At 45.4% G+C, this 17194-nt stretch overlaps 1 protein-coding gene across 1 annotated transcript in view; it reads left to right on the top strand.

The window, feature by feature from the left end:
• The window catches only part of CHP1 (calcineurin like EF-hand protein 1), a 38284-nt gene extending 21658 nt beyond the window's left edge, over nucleotides 1–16626 (top strand). The window contains exons 6-7 of the mRNA XM_078779112.1: nucleotides 10629–10751; nucleotides 16063–16626. Of these exons, the coding sequence (XP_078635238.1) occupies nucleotides 10629–10751; nucleotides 16063–16116 (177 nt within the window). The 3' untranslated portion in view covers nucleotides 16117–16626. The remainder of the gene's footprint in view (nucleotides 1–10628; nucleotides 10752–16062) is intronic.
• Nucleotides 16627–17194: the final 568 nt, after the last annotated feature.

The following is a 17194-nucleotide window of genomic DNA, read 5'->3' as shown; positions in this document are numbered from 1 at the left end:
TCAAAATCCAAGATGGCCTCCACCATATATATGTCTGAACCTTGTGAGCGAAATATCTTGAAAAGATCATCGAACTACTAACTTCGAATCTGATGTGTGGATGTATCTACGCATAAGGGAGCACGCTATTGAAAATTGGGTCGCCACGTCAAAATCCAAGATGGCCGCCTTGCGTCTTCCACTTTGTCAACTCACATCACTTCACCGACGGGGGACCTAGGCGTAACGCTTGTTTCTTGTAAATTTCCTGCCAAAACCCAATTAAAAAAAAAACGCCGAATCGTTTACATTGGAGATTATAGCATTGTTTGGGCAGAGGTTTGAGCTATTTGAGTGTGCAGGAATTTAGAATTTGATCAAGGTGCTGGCTGTATCTCGCCTACCCTTCACGAAGGACACATTGGGATCTGTAATGTCCACCAACTAATGCTGGCAGACGGGACTCCCAATTTAACATCCACGTGAGGTACGGCACATACATGGATGAATCGCCCTACCTGTGCTGTGAAACAACAGGATGACATTTTGTAGCTGGGCTCAGAGTTAAACCCAGGCTAAAAAAAAACAGAAAAAAAAAAACTCAGAGGTATGTGCATACCACGAGGCTATCCTGCCGGCCCCAGACAAAAGGTGAAGTAGATGGAGGTGATGGCGAGGGACATCATCATCATTTTGTGTGCAGCCTCTGTGTGTGCTGGTTTGCATCATTGCTGGCAGTGTGGCTATGTGGCTGATGCAATGCCCTCTGCCAGTTAGGACAGGAATTTGTAACTTGGCCAGGGTGCCGGCGAATACTCACCTACTCTTCATGAAGGAAATTGTGGGATGTTTAATGTCCACCGACTAATGCCAGCAGATGGCATGCCCGTTTGACGTCCATCCCAGGGACGGCACACACACTGATGAATCACCCAGTCTGTGAAACACCGGAATGACAGTTTATAACTGGGTCAAGATTCGAACCCAGCTAAACAACTTGGAGGCGAGTGTGCATACCCCGAGGCCATATCAAGGGTCATGAGAGAGGATGTTCAACATTTAGGAAAAAACCTGTGGCTGAATTTAAAAGTGATTAATTGGGGCCATGAAAAAGTATTAATAATACTTTGTGCCGCTGTAAAATATATTACAAGCAGACTTTCGATGGTGCATTGACAATGCTACAATCGTTCAAGTATAGCCTGCTTCTTCTCCTTATGGTCCCTTACTCTGGAGCTCTGCCACTCCTGCCAAACTTTTTCTCTCTTTCTCTCTTTCTCTCTTTCTCTCTTTCTCTCTCTCACACATCCAAACATTAAGCTCTTCATGGTGCCTTTCACATTCCTTGATTAATTATTACTCTCCCATCACTGCATCCACCCCCCCCCCCCCCCCTCACCCCAGTTGACCCCACTTTTACCATATGTGCATGGCCTTTATCCGATAAGGCACTGTGGAACATCATATCATTACGTTCATTGTGTGTGTGTGTGTGTGTGTGTGTGTGTGTGTGTGTGTGTGTGTGTGTGTGTGTGTGTGTGTGTGTGTGTGTGTGTGTGTGTGTGTGTGTGTGTGTGTGTGTGTGTGTGTGCGTGTGTGCGCGCGCGCACACTACATGACCAAATGTCAGGTAACTATAATCAAGCAAACAGCTATGCAATCTCCATAGACAAACATTGGCAGTAGAATGGGCCATACTGAAGAGCTCGGTGACTTTCAACGTGGCACTGTCATATGATGCCACCTTTCCAACAAGTCAGGTCGTCAAATTTCTGCCTTGCTAGAGCTGCCCCGGTCAACTCTAAGTGCTGCTGTTGTGAAGTGGAAACATCATGGAGCAGCAACAGCTCAGCCCGCGAAGTGGGAGAACCCACAAGCTCACAGAACCGGACCGCCGAGTGCTGGAGCGTGTAGTGCGTAAAAATCGTCTGTGCCTGGTTGCAACACTCACGACCGAGTTCCAAACTGCCTCTGGAAGCAACGTCAGCACAACAACTGTTCATCGGGAGCTTCATTAAATGAGTTTCCATGGCCAAACAGTTGCACACAAGCCGAAGATCACCATGCACAATGCCAGGCGTCGGCTGGAGTGGTGCAAAGCTCGCCGCCATTGGACCCTGGAGCAGTGGAAACGTGTTCTCTGGAGTTATGAATCACGCTTCACCCTCTGGCAGTCTGACGGAGTAATCTGGGTTTGCCGCATGCCTGGAGAACGCTACCTACCCAAATTCATAGTGCCAACTGTAAAGTTAGGTAGAGGAGGAATGATTGGGGCTGTTTTTCATGGTTCGAGCTAGGCCCCTTGGTTCCAGTGAAGGGAAATCTTAACACTACAGCATACAATGACATTCGAGACGATTGTGTGCTTCCAACTTTGTGGCAACAGTTTGAGGAAGGCCCTTTCCTGTTTCAGCATGACAGTGCCCATACAGAAATGGTTTGTCGAGATCGGTGTGGAAGAACTTGATTGGCCTGCACAGAGCCCTGACCTCAACCCCATCGAACACCTTTGGGATGAATTGGAAAGCCGACTGCGAGCCAGCCCTAATCGCCCAACATCAGTGCCCGACCTCACAATGGCTCTTGTGGCTGAATGGAAGCAAATCCCCACAGAAATGTTCCAACATCTGGGGGAAAGCCTTCCCAGAAGAGTGGGCACTGTTATAACAACAAAGGGGGGACCAACTCAATATTGATGCCCATGATTTTGGAATGCAATGTTCAATGTTTGGGTGTCCACATACTTGTGCGTGCGTGCGTGCGTGCGCGCGCGCAGTCACATGAAAAAGTAAGTACACCCCATGTAAAGTTTTGACTTTTTCAACATATTTCAACATACATGTGGAAAAAGTAAGTACACCCCTACATTTATCACTACTTCAAATACCTAAAATTAGAATCAGGTGTACCAGCTCATGTGCAAATTATTAGAACATCGTTAGAGAGGATCTTGGAGGAACCTGTCTTATTTAAACCTCAGACATTTAGTTTGGTTTGCTCTTTGTTGTTGAAGTGTGCGGCGTCACCATGCCGAGAGACCAGCACTTCTGGAACAATGTTCTCTGGACAGATGAGTCAAAGGTGGAGCTATTTGGCCACAGTACCAGAAGACATGTTTGGCAAAAACCAAAGACAGCATTTGACCACAAGAACCTGATACCAACTGTAAAGCATGGTGGTGGAAATATTATGGTTTGGGGCAGCTTTGCTGCATCAGGGCCTGAGCAGCTCACCATCATAGAATCCACTATGAATTCTTCATTGCACCAGAGGGTGCTTGAGGATAATGTGAGGCCATCTGTCGGAGGTTTCGAAGTTTGTTCCGGAGTTCTGAAGGCCCAAACCCAAACTGTCGGAAGTTCCGAAGTCGGAAGTTTGTTCCCCCTCCATCCCCTCCCTTACCTCAAATGGCTACATAGTTGACACCGCACGTGACAAAGCCGAATGCCTCAACTCTGTGTTTGCCTCAAAATCTTGTGTCCCAAACCCATCTCTCTCTGTTCCCACCTTACCCAGTCGAACCCAACTGCTCCTGGACTCTGTGTCCTTCTCTCCTGACAAGGTGGAGAAGTTTTTGTCAAACCTCGACTCTGATTCTGCAACTGGACCAGACGGCATCAGCCCACGGGTCCTAAAATCCTGCTCTGCCGCTCTATCTCACCCTCTCTCTCTTCTTTTCACCCTCTCAGTTTGCTCAAGGTCATCTGCCAGCATCTTGGAAATCAGCAAACATTACCGCTTTACACAAAAAAGGTGCAAAAACAGATCCTTCCAACTACAGACCAATCAGCCTGCTTCCAATTATCAGCAAAGTCATGGAATCCATCATTGCTTCGGATATCTAATCCTTCCTCTTCTCCAATGGCTTGATCTCTTATCAATTTGGATTCAGACCAGGTCATTCTACTCTGGACATGTTGCTTCTGCTGTCTCAACAATGGATGGAGGTCTTCAATGCCAAACAGGAAATCGGAGCTGTCTCATTTGACATATCATGTGCCTTTGATACGGTCTGGCACCCAGCTCTGCTCACCAAACTCTCCTCCTATGGTATCCATGGAAATCTCCACTCATGGCTTGCGGACTTCCTCTCTGGTCGTAGGCAACGTGTGGCCCTGAATGGATTTCTCTCTTCTCCCCTACCTGTTCTGGCTGGAGTTCCCCAAGGTAGTGTTCTGGGCCCTGTGCTATTTCTGGTCTTCATCGATGATCTCTCCTACTCTCTGGAAAATCCTCTCTATCTCTTTGCTGATGACCACTATCTGCTGCTCCATTCCTCATCCCTCAGATCGGCAGTCTGCAGCCTCCTCACTCTCTGCAGACCTGGACAAAATCACAAACTGGTCAAACAAGTGGAACATGTCTTTCAATCCTGACAAATCTCGCACTCTTACAATGTCTCTCCGAAAGGACCGACTGGAAAACCCTCCCATCTACTTTCTCAACAATCATCTCCAAGAAGTTGTGCCGCTCAAGCTTTTAGGTCTCACTATCTGCCATGATCTTTCTCGGGAAAACCACATTTCCAAGCTGGCTTCCAAAGCCAGTCGCCGACTGGGCATCCTCCGTTGTGCGAAGTCCTTCCTTGGCACACCTGAGCTCCTCACCACATACAAGGCTTTCATCCGCAGCTCAATGGAATACTGTTCCCACCTCTGGGCTGGTGCTCCTGCCTCACACCTAGCTCGGCTTCACACTGTTGAAACCAAAGCTTTCAGAATCATTGGAATCTCCTGCGATGAAGTTAACTCCGAGGGCCTTTCACTCACTCACCGCAGGCAGGTTGGTGGTCTTTGTCTTCACTGACTCCTCTCCGGCCTTGCTCCCCCAGCTCTCTGTGCTCTGTCCCCCCAATATCCCTTCAGGTCGCACAAGATCTGCCTGCAACCCTCTTATGGTTAAACTGCCAAAATCTAGGCTCTCTGCTCACCTTCACTCTTTCATTCCCCTTTTCTCCCGCCTCTGGAACAAACTCCCCCACTCCCTTCAATCCCACTCCCCCCTCCAGGTCTTTAAAACAGCTGTTCACCACCATCTCTTATCTTCCCCCATCCAAAACCTTGATCTTTTCTACCCCTGCTAATTCACCCCAGATGCACTTTTTTCGAAATTCCAACTTCTTTCCTGGAAGTCCTTGCAGCGTCCACGTGTTTTATACCTCTCCCACCTCCCCCCAAGCCCTGTCCCTCGCACAGTTCTCTCCATGTCCCTGCTCTCAAATGTTGTGTTTGTGTCCTTCCCCCTCTCTACCCATCTTGTCTACCACTCCCCTTATTTTGTGTTTGATGTGTCGGTTTGACTTTTTGTGTGATTAATGTTAGCTCTTTCACGAGCCTCGAGCTTGTATCCAAAAAAAAAAAAAAAAAAAATAGCCAACAGGTCATCACAGATAACTTTACTTAATTTGTCAAAAGAAAAATCATGATTTGGATATTTTTTTAAACATAACCCCTAATCATTAATTTATTTATTCTTCTTTGTTTTTGTATTTCACCTTTTGTTATATGTCGAGGTGAAATTTGGTCAGAAAAAAGGATTTTTTTTATTTTTATGTTGGAGGCTGCAGGCACAGACTACAGCCGTCATTGAGGCCAGGTCTTAAATAAAAGAGAAGGAAAGTGTATGATGAAAAGTTTATGATGTTTGTTTACAAGAAAAAGAGATTTAAGCTAGCCCGGTAGCTGTAGTTTGAGTGAGACAGAAGGTAGCCTGACATGGAGAGTGTAAGATGGTTCCAGTCACCATTTTAACGCTCCTAAGTTGTGACTAGTACGACCCTGAGCGGTTGCTGTCTACAACCGAGTACCTTGTTCACTTCGATTTCCATAACACAATTGGTTTTGATGGGTGTTCCTTATTATGGCACTCCTGTAGTATTATCTACGTTTTAGTGTTTGTGTTTTGGGTTTTTATTTTATTTTTGTATACAAAGTCGAGGCTCGTGCAAGAGCTAATATATTAAACACGAAAACATGCACAAACACATAAAACATACATTAAAGGGAGTGGGAGACAAGAGGGGGAGAGGGAGGAAAGCATACAAGCTTTAATTATTGTTGGTGATTACTGCATACCATTCACTTGTGCCTTTTGAACACTGATCAAAAATATGCCAAAAACTAAATTATGTTTAAGGTACTTGGAAAAATGTTGGTTAGGGTGGTGTTGGCTTAGCGGTTAGGGTGCCGGCTTGGGATCCTGGGTTCGAATCCCTGTTGATCGCTGAATTAACACCAGGGGCGTTGACTCAGCCTGTCATCCTTCCGAGGTCGGCAAATTGAGTACCAGCTTGCTGGGATGAATGATCACGGTGTGTACCCCGATTTAGAATAGGTACACCGTATCCCTGCGCATCGTAAGAGCGTGACCAAGGGTTGGTGTCAGGAAGGGCATCCGGCCATAAAAACATTGCCTCAAAACAGGGAACCATGATTGTCATGGGGCCCGCAAGGCTAACCCCCGCTCTAGCGGGGAAAATGGCCTTAAAACGATCATTCATTCATTCATTTTTTTGTACTTGAAAAAAGTTGATGCATATTGAAAATTATTGACATTGTCTGTCTGTTGTTGTTGAAACAGTATTGAAATTGTCTGCTGTTCTTCCAGCTCATTCAAATACAGTAAACGAATGAATATCGTAGTTTCGACCAATCTGGCGCAACCTCTTCATGTACAGATTTAGTTATCACGTGGTTTCATTTCGACCAATCGTGATTTTTGAGCTGAGTTATGATGGTTATCTCACCACGACCCTTTTTGCTGTTTCTCACAACAGATAATGGAATGGCGCCGAACTGTAAAAATATAGACCGAAGTGGTTCGTTCAATACTATATATTCAATGGTTTATGGGACTGCAAAAAAAATTACAAAGGAAATACTCGTACATCGACAGATTACAAAGGAAAATGATTGAAGAGATTCATGGGGGAGGTATGGTGGGGGCGAGGGGGCAAGTTTCATCTGCTTCTGAACGTTCAGGATATTTCATCGTAAAGCCGATTTAATATTTATTTTACATGTTTATTTAATTCTGATTATTTTTGGCTGTCCCCACCTACCTTTATATTTTCCCAAAGCCCAGTAACCTAACCCTCTTATCCCCGTAGGAAATTAGCGGTTTTGGATATCGCGGAGTTTTCCAGGAATGTAACCCCCGTGATATTTAATATTTAGGGTTCACTGTATTGCAGTTTTCTGACCTTGTGTAACCAGTTACACCAAATACGGTGTAGATAGGGATTTCACACTGATAGGCATCATGGCCCTTGTGAAGATAGGCCTCAGTGATTGAGGCAGCAGTCTGTTGTATATACATCACCCAAATAACTGTGGCATTCTGTGGCATCCAATTCCACTGCTTCGCCGATGACATCCAGCTTTTCATCTCCACCAAGTCCGTCTCCACCGACACCCACTCTATCCTGACAAACTGCATCACTGAAATAAAATCCTGGCTTCAAATCAACTTCCTCAAACTTAACTGTGATAAATCTGAAATAATCATCATTGGCCCAAAAACGCTCACAAAATCCACCCATAACTTTGCCCTCAACATCGACGGTATCCCAGTATCCACCTCCCCTCACATCCGGAATCTTGGCGTCATCTTTGACCAAACCCTCTCCTTCGACAAATACAAAGTACAAACATATCACAAAGTCAGCCTTCTTTCACCTGAAAAACATTGCCCGTCTCCGCTCATCCCTCTCCTCCACGGCTGCAGAAACCCTCATCCACGCCTTCATCACCTCCCGTCTGGACTACTGCAATAGCTTCCTCTATGGTTCACCCTCAACAATCACCAATAAACTCCAATACATTCAGAACTCCGCTGCCCGTCTACTCACCCATTCCCGGACCCGTGACCACATCACCCCCGTCCTTTACAAGCTTCACTGGCTCCCCATCTCCCAGAGAATCCAGTACAAAATCCTCCTCTTGACATACAAAGCCCTCCATAACCTGGCCCCATCCTACCTGGCTGACCTCCTCTCCAGACACACTCCCACCCGCAACCTCCGCTCTGCTGGTACCAACCTCCTGACCCCCTCCATCCGGACCAAATTCAGATCCTGGGGGGACAGGGCCTTCTCCATCGCTGCTCCCACCCTCTGGAACTCACTACCTCACACCATCAGAGACTCCTCCTCACTCACCACATTCAAAACATCACTAAAGACCCACCTGTTCAACACTGCATTCAACATTCAACCCACAGCATTTAACCCTGACTATCTCTTCTCCTTCTCCCTCCTTTTGCTTTAAATATTTCCCTATTGATTCTTGTCTTTTTGCAATTGTTGTTTTCATGTATTGTTATGCATTATGTTTTCTACTCTGTCAAAGCGCCTTTGGGCTTCTGGAAAAGCGCTATACAAAATAAATGAATTATTATTATTATTATTATTCTCAAGCAGAGCTTTTTCCCATGGAGGTTAAGCCCCTGTCACACCTTGACGATTTAGCCAGCGTATGCCGACGTATCAAAATTGAATGCTGGTGTGAGTCATACGCTGGCATACGTCGACAAATTTTGTGCATGCACGAAATTTGTCGACGAGCTCGGCGTACTACGACGTATGCCAGCGTGCTTCAGCGTGCTCGTAACATAGCCAAATTTTTCATACGTCGGCATACGCTGGCTAAAACGTCAAGGTGTGACGGCGGCTTTACACAGGTCTTTGCTATTACTTTGTTATTGTTATTTTTATATGTTTTTTGCACACAAGATCGAGACTCGTGTAAGAGCTAACACATTAAACACAAAAAACATAAACGGATACATAAAACATACAATAAAGGGAGGGGTAGAGAGAAGGAAGCACACAAGCACAACAACAGTAGAGAACAGGGACGTCGGTAGATCTGTGGGAGGGGGAGAGCTGGGGAATGAGGGAGGGGTACACAGTATAAAGCAAATGAACATTACTTGGAATTTCAGGAAAGAAGTTGGGGATTGAAAGAGGCGGATCTGGGGTGTATTAACGGGGGTAGAAAAGATCAAGGTTTTGGATGGGGGAAGATAAGAGATGGTGCTGAACAGCTGTTTTAAATGCCTGGAGGGAGGAGAGGGATTGAAGAGAGAGTGGGAGTTTGTTCCAGAGGTGGGAGAAAAGGGGAATGAAAGAGTGAAGGTCAGCAGAGAGTCTTGATTTTGGTAATTTTACCAGAAGAGGGTTGCTGGAAGATCTTGTGTGCCTGCAGGAATATTGGGGGGACAGAGCACAGACAGAACTTGGGGGAGGGGCTAGGCCGGAGGGGGAGAGAAGTCTGTGGAAGACAGAAAGCCCACCAACCTGCCTCGGTGAGAGAGTGAAAGGCCCTCAGAATCGGCTTCATCACAGGAGATACCAATGATTCTGAAAGCTTTGGTTTCTACAGAGTGAAGCCGAGCTCGGTGTGAGACAGGAGCACCAGCCCAGAGGGGAGAGCAGTATTCCATTGAGCTGCGGATGAAAGCTTCATACTTCCGACTATGTTGTCTTGAACGACTCGACCTCGGGACCATGAAACCCATGTCTTTGTCTGAGGACTTCTGGGAATCTTGCGACATTGTGAAAGAAAACATCTGTCATTATTTACTTTTATCAATGTGTATATTATTGATCAGGAAGAAGATAATTGGTTCTGGGTCATTTATTGGCACAATTGGCCTGCTCATGATCACTTCAGAGTAGCAATGCCAGAGGGTTTCTGCATATATCATGGGATTGTGAGTTGGACAAGAGACCATGAGGGGTTTCTGTGAAGTCTGTGATAGCATGATGGGGGAGGGAAAAGCATTAATAAATATTGTGCTGTTTTGATGTGGTGGTGCCAATTTGCTTTTATGAGTGGGAGGATGGTGAGGGGAGGATGTAGTTGGGGTTGGGAAGGAGGGTAGGCAGGTAGCAAGGATGGGATAGATTTGGAAGGGGAGGTTGAGGCTATGGGGTGGGGGGGGGGGGGTGAGGACCTTCAGCGTGGGGGGGGGGGGGGGGAGGGTTGGGAATTGGGGGAAATTGAAACCTTAATGTTGAGGATTTCGAGTTGGGGTGAGAGGCTTGGGGGGTGGGGGGGGGGGGCTGAGTACTTTCGGTTGAGTGAGGTGTTGTGGGGGGGGGGAGGGAGGTGGGTTGAAGGCTTGGATTCGGGAGGGGATTGATGCCTTTGGGTTGGGGGAGGTGGGGAGAGTTGAGGACAAAGTCACATTTTACATTGTTCGAATGTTCCATGGGACTCTGCTAGTTTTGCTGCATTGTAGGCCAATAGGCATTTGCGATACTTATGATAATTGAATTGGAGGCTTTGCAAACATCAACGATTAGTTTGCATCGTGGATATCCCTGAGCTTGGTCATGTGTTGAGGAAGGATGAAAGTGACTGGTTGAGAAGAGTGATGGAAATGAATGTGGAAGGAAGTAGAGGACGGGGAAGACCGAGAAAGACTTGGCTAAAGGTGGTGGAAGAAGAAATGCGGGCAAGGGGGTTAACATGGGGAGATGCAGAAAATAGGGCAAAATGGAGAATATTGTCATGGGGACCGCAAGGCTAACCCCCGCTCTAGCAGGGAAAATGGCTTTAAAATGCATGTTGTTGTTGTTGTTGTTGTTGTGGATATCCCTGAGCTTGCATCAGCATTGACCTGTTTGTACTTATTCTCACCAGGTGCTACGGATGATGGTTGGGGTGAATATCTCTGATGAACAGCTGGGCAGCATCGCTGACCGAACCATTCAGGAAGCTGATCAAGATGGAGATCATGCAATCTCATTCTCTGAGTTTCAAAAGGTGAGTCATGGCAGCTACGATTGACTGTTTCAGCATGCATTATTAAGCTATGCGCATGCTTTGGGGGCTATGTGATGCAAAATTGTTTGACAAAGTTGTGTAAAAGAATGGAGAAAAGTTTTTTTTTTTTTTTTTTTTTTTTTTTTTTTCTGTATACATGGTTGAGGCTGGTAGAAGAGCGAGAGCAGAATGGAATGGAACAAAATGGAATGGGGGGAACGCCAATAGCGGCGTAGAAATGAGATCAAGTGGTGAAGGAGGACGTGTGGGTGAACAAGCTGAAACACAGCAAGAAGAGCATGAGGAAATTGGGGATGAAACAGTAAATGAACGTACCAATGTAAAGAGGCAAGGGAGGGGAGAGAGGGGCAAAAGCATAATAACCTGGGATGTGGTTATTTGGGGTAGAATAAATCATGAGTATGGATGGGGGATGGCATGAGGTCGTGGAGAACAGCTTCTCTTGAAGCCATAAGGAAAGAATGGTACTAATCAGACTGGGGAAGTTGTTCCTCTTTTCCCTCACCTGTGGAAGAAATGAGTGGAGGGGTGCAGTGAGCCTGGATTTTGGGAGTTTAACAAGAAGAGGAGAAATGGCAGACCTTGTATACCCTGTATAAACTTGCGAGGGACAAAGCCAAGAGAGGGTCAGGGGTGCAAGACCAAAAAGGAGATGGTAGAATACAGAGGTGACCAACCTGTCTGCAATGCAAAAGTAAAAGGCTGAGACACTCAGCTTCGTTGTGGGAAATCCCATTAATTTTGAGGTCCTTGCTTTCCGTGGCATCAAGAAGGGCAAGGTGTGCGGCAGGGGAGCTAGCCCAAAAGGGGGGAATGAATGAATGAATGATCGTTTTAAGGCCATTTTCCCTGCTAGAGCGGGGGTTAGCCTTGCGGGCCCCATGACAATCATGGTTCCCTGTTTGAGGCAATGTTTTTTATGGCCGGATGCCCTTCCTGACGCCAACCCTTGGTACGGTGTACCTATTCTAAATTGGGGTACACACCGTGATCATTCATCCCAGAAAGCTGGTACTCAATTTGCCGACCTTGGAAGGATGACAGGCCGAGTCAACCCCCCTGGCGTTAATTCAGGAATCGGCCGGGATTCAAACCCAGGAACCTAGGATCCCAAGCCGGCACCCTAACCGCTAAGCCAACACCAGATTATAGGAGAGCAGTATTCCATCAAGCTGCGAATGAAGACCTTGTCAGTTGTCAAAAGTTCACATTGGCCAAGGAAAGACCTTGCACAATGGAGGAGGCCCAGTCAGCGGCTGGCTTTGGAGGCCATCGTGGAAATGTGTGCTCTCCCCTATGGGCTGTCACTCTTGCCTCACACCTTGCACAGCTTGACACCATGACAACCAAGGCCTCCAAGATCATTAGAATCTTCCGCGACGAAGCTGAGTCTATGGGCCTATCACTTTCCCATTGCAGACAGATCGGTGGTACACTACATTACCAAAAGTATGTGGACACCCAAACATCACACATCTCATTCCAAAATCATGGGCATTAATATGGAGTTGCCCCCCCCCCCCCCTTGCTGCTATAACAGCCTACATTCTTCTGGGAAGGCTTTTTCCTTCCATTCAGCCACAAGAGCATTAGTGAGGTCGGGCACTGATGTTGGGAAATTAGGCCTGGCTCGCAGTCAGCCTTCCAATTCATCCCAAAGGTGTTCGATGGGGTTGAGGTCAGGGCTCTGTAGAGGCCAGTCAAGTTCTTCCACACCGATCTCAACAAACCATTTCTGTATGGACCTTGCTTTGTGCACGGGGCCATTGTCATGCTGAAACAGGAAAGGGCCTTTCCCAAACTGTTGCCACAAAGTTAGAAGCACACAATCGTCTAGAATGTCATTGTATGCTGTTGCGTTAAGATTTCCCTTCACTGGAACTAAGGGGCCTAGCCCGAACCATGAAAAACAGCCCCAGACCATTATTCCTCCCCCACCAAACTTTACAGTTGGCACTATGAATTCAGGCAGGTGGCGTTCTCCTGGCATCTGCCAAACCCAGATCCGTCCGTCCGACTGCCGGATGGTGAAGCGTGATTAATCACTCCAGAGAACGCGTTTCCACTGCTCCAGAGTCCAATGGCGGTGAGCTTTACACCACTCCAGCCGATGCTTGGCATTGCGCATGGTGATCTTAGGCTTGTGTGCGGCTGCTCAGCCATGGAAACCCATTTCATGAAGTTTCCGACGAACAGTTACTGTGCTGACGTTGCTTCCAGAGGCAGTTTGGAACTCGGTGGTGAGTCTTGCAACTGAGGACGCGCTCCACGCTTCAGCACTCGTCGGTCCCGTTCTGTGAGCTTGTGTGGCCTACCACTTAGCGGCTGAGCTGTTATTGCTCTTAGACGTTTCCACTTCACAATAACAGCACTTACAGTTGATCGGGGCAGCTCTAGCAAGGCAGAAATTTGACGAACTGACTTGTTGGAAAGGTGGCATCCGATGACGGTGCCATGTTGAAAGTCACTGAGCTCTTCAGTGTGGCCCATTCTACTGCCAATGTTTGTCTATGGAGATTGCATGGCTGTGTGCTTGATTATATATACCTGTCAGCAATGGGTGTGGCTGAAATAGCCGAATCCACTAATTAGAAGGGGTGTCTACATACTTTTGGTCATGTAGTGTATGTCTTCTGCAGTCTCTTTTTTGTTCTTGCATCCGCTGCTCTTTCCATGCTTTGCCCCCCCACCCCCCCTCTCCCGACTCCAGGTTTCTGCAGGGTCCACCATCAGGCATCAACCCCTTCTGGTGAATCTCCCAAAATTCAGAATCGCTGCTCATTTCACGACCATGTTATATCATCCCGACCCAAAACCATTTTATTTTCTACCCCCGTTAACGTCATCTCCTCTACCCCAAAGTTCACAACTTTCCAAATTTCCAGTTTTTCCTTACTGAGAGTTTACTTCTGTATCCATCTTGTCCAGCTCCTGTGTCCTCCCCTACCCCTCATTCTGCCCCACATCCCTTATTTGTCCAAGTCTTCCTGGATATTGTCCCTCAACCCTGGTGTTTGCCCCCCTGCCTCCCTCCACACCCCATATCCTCTGTCTCCTCTTTATTTTGTTATATTGCATCTTGATCCGTTCTTTGTTCTGGCTTATTGAGCCTTGACTTTGCACATTAGTAAGTCTTCATTACATGCCATTGGACCACGATTACGTCTATTAATTGGTACGAATTATGTACAATTGGAACGCAAGAACATTTATTAATTAAGTATTATTGAAATATGTATACGTCTATGAATGACGTACCATTGGAACGTGAGTACGTCTATTAATTACGTATCATTTGAATGTGAGTTATCCCTGCTCATCGTAAGAGGTGACTAAGAGTTGGCGTCAGGAAGGGCATCCGGCCATAAAAACTGCCTCAAAAAGAGAACCATAAGGTCATGGGGCCCGCAAGGCTAACCCCCGCTGTAGCGGGGAAAAATGGCCTCAAAACGATCATTCATTCATTCATTCATTTGAATGTGAGTGCGTCTATTAATTACGTACCATTTGAATGTGAGCGTCTATTAATTACGTACCATTTGAATGTGAGTACGTCTATTAATTACGTACCATTTGAATGTGAGTGCGTCTGTTAATTACATGCTATTGAAATGTGTGTACATCTATAAATTACGCGCAATTGGAATGTAACTATATCTATTAAATACATTCAATTGGAGCGTGAGTACGTCTACTAATTATGTAATTACGTCTATTACCTCGGCTACTGAAGGTAGACGGAGATTATGATTTCATCTGTCTGTGAACACGATATCTCAAAAAGTTGTTGACTGATTATGACAAAACTTGGTGGATGGGTTGGTTTGGTGATGAGAACAAGCAAATTCGATTTTGGTTCAGGTCCAGATCCGGCCAATCAGCGGGATACAAAACGTAAACTGTTCAACCTGGCAGAGGTATGCGCTCTACCGAGTGCTATTCTAGTTAATTATGTAACATAACAGTACACAAAATACACCACACAAAACCACACAAAAGGAGTCTGAGTGAGGGTCTGCAATCCCTGATTACTCTTTCTAGTTTACTCAAACTCTGTGTCGTGTATTTATAAAGGCTGTTAATTGACATTAATAAACACGTTTGACTGTTATCACCGATAATTTGATGCATTTACCCTAAAGTCTGAATATCATTGGATTAAGTCAAACTTTTGCATTGTACTGTATCTTATTATGGTTTTGATATCTCTCCCTCTCTTGGAGGGGAGCCCAAAGGCAGATTCAGTGCTGCTTAAGCAGTCTCAATGGTCGTCAGGGCAGGAATTTGAAATTTGGTCAGAGTGCCAGTGAGTGTGCTGGCATGATTTGTTGGTTCACGAGTTATCAAACAGTGACCACTATATTCGTCATGGGTGTGTCTGTGTCTGCAGCATAACTACCCGATAATATCATCCGATCTTGATGAAACTTGGGTGGGAGGTTGATATCATGATCTAGTTGTGTCCTGCCTAGAGTGGGCGTATTGCGCCCATTGTGGGCGAAGCCACGCCCGAAAAAGATGTCTTTTTAGGGGGTAATCGAGTTCAAGCTACATCTTCTCCGAGGGGTTTGGTGGAATCTGACAGGGGTTTCGGTATTTGGTTCGGCCAATGTCATTTGTCTAGCCCCACGGAGCTCGATGTTTTTCATTTTCGCCCCAAGGTCAAGGTCACAAGGTCACAAAATTTAGAAAAGTCGATTTTTGATGGTTTTATTACATTGTTCGCTTCCTGATAGGGTGAAATGTCGTACATGATTTTATATTATCACATACATCATGAAATACAAGTTTTCCAACAAATTTCAGAATATTTGACCTTTGACCTTTGAAGGTCACAAAGGTCAAATTTTCAGAGTTGTCGGAATCGAACCGAATTTTCGGTATTGTGTAGCTAACTAACCTCATAACTGATTATACATTATTTTCTATCATTTCAAGGTCAGTAACCTTCCTTTTGACATTTCAAGGTCACAAAGGTCAAATTTTCAAAGTTGTCGGAATCGAACCGAATTTTCAGTATTGTGTTGCTAACTAGTCATAACAAATAATACATTCCTATTTATATATTTTCAATGTCGGTTTTGACTTTTAAAGGTTACAAAGGACGGCCATTTCAAAGTAGTCCGTCCTTTGTCATTGAATACCGCTCGCTCGTGAACCATCGTCGTTTCCTGACTTGTTTCCTTTACTTCCGATAAAAAAACTGCAAAACCTGACTATTCATTTAATTTGGAGCGTCGCGAAAAACCACAGGCTGTTGAACACCATAAAATGCCTGCCTGTTGCCCAGGTGTTGGAGAAGGTAGATGTTGAACAGAAGATGAGCATACGCTTCCTCCATTGACTGCCCAGCTGGCACTGGCAGATGATTCTTGGGAACAGTGCATTTTGCGGTAGTGTGGAGAACTCCCCTTTCAGATCGAGCTTCGGAGCAGTTACTGGAATGACTTCACACCACTCTTTCGCCATTTTTGTAATATTGCAAGTAGCAATGCTTGTGCAGCTGTTGTGCACACACAGGCATCTCTTCCTCTCCTTTGTCTATTTATGCACTTGCGTGTTTGCCTTTAAGACTGCTGCTAAACTTAGTGCTGTGGGATTTATGGTTTTCTCAGTGATGATTATTCTTACGAACCACATTATTCTTTCACAGGTTTTCTTTGCCGAATGCTCAGTTTAATATCTTCCTTGTAAACCAATCTTATTTTCCTACTTCTGCACTCGGGTTGTTGAAATGAATGATGCCAAATGTACCAAATCTGTACAATTCAAAATGGGTATTGTTTTTTAAATTATTATTATTATTGATTATGATCACGTTTCTGAAATAAAGATAAGCACTATGGATCTTCAATGCAATTTGTGCTATTTCATATAAAGTTGTTAGTTGAGCAAATTTATTGGGATTATTTGCCATGTTTCAAAGGGAGAGGCTATCTGTGTGTGTTCTCTTGCAGGTGGAACATTAATATGGCGCTCCCGAGCGGCCTACTTTGATATAGTGCCATTGTGTATGACAGATATCATTTAGACAAGTACCTTGGTGAGGCTCTGCATTTTAAAATCATCAGTCTTATTAAAAATGTAATATTAATTGAAACTTTGCTTACCAGATGGAGAGCAGAATACTGTTCAGATAATGGGATTGATCCGGCATGTATTGTAAGTAAATAAGGTAATTCTTCACGTTGGACATGTCGCTCTACTGTGCAAGATGTCAGAGATTAGCATTAGGACCAAGTAGAGAATGTATTTGAGGGTCAGCAGGCAATTTATATTTTATTTTTATTACTACATTTATTTTAAATATTTTATTTTTAAATTTAAGATTTAATATATTATTGGCTTCCGGTCCCTCAAGCGAGGAGGCTTGCTTCGATCTCTCCACGGCATCGAAGTGAGTATTTTCCCATTCGTGTCTT

Source organism: Myxine glutinosa, chromosome 5 (assembly GCF_964187855.1).
Source record: "Myxine glutinosa chromosome 5, kmMyxGlut1.1, whole genome shotgun sequence".
NCBI classification, from domain to species: Eukaryota; Metazoa; Chordata; class Myxini; order Myxiniformes; family Myxinidae; genus Myxine; species Myxine glutinosa.
This window is presented reverse-complemented; position numbering and strand designations above follow the sequence as displayed.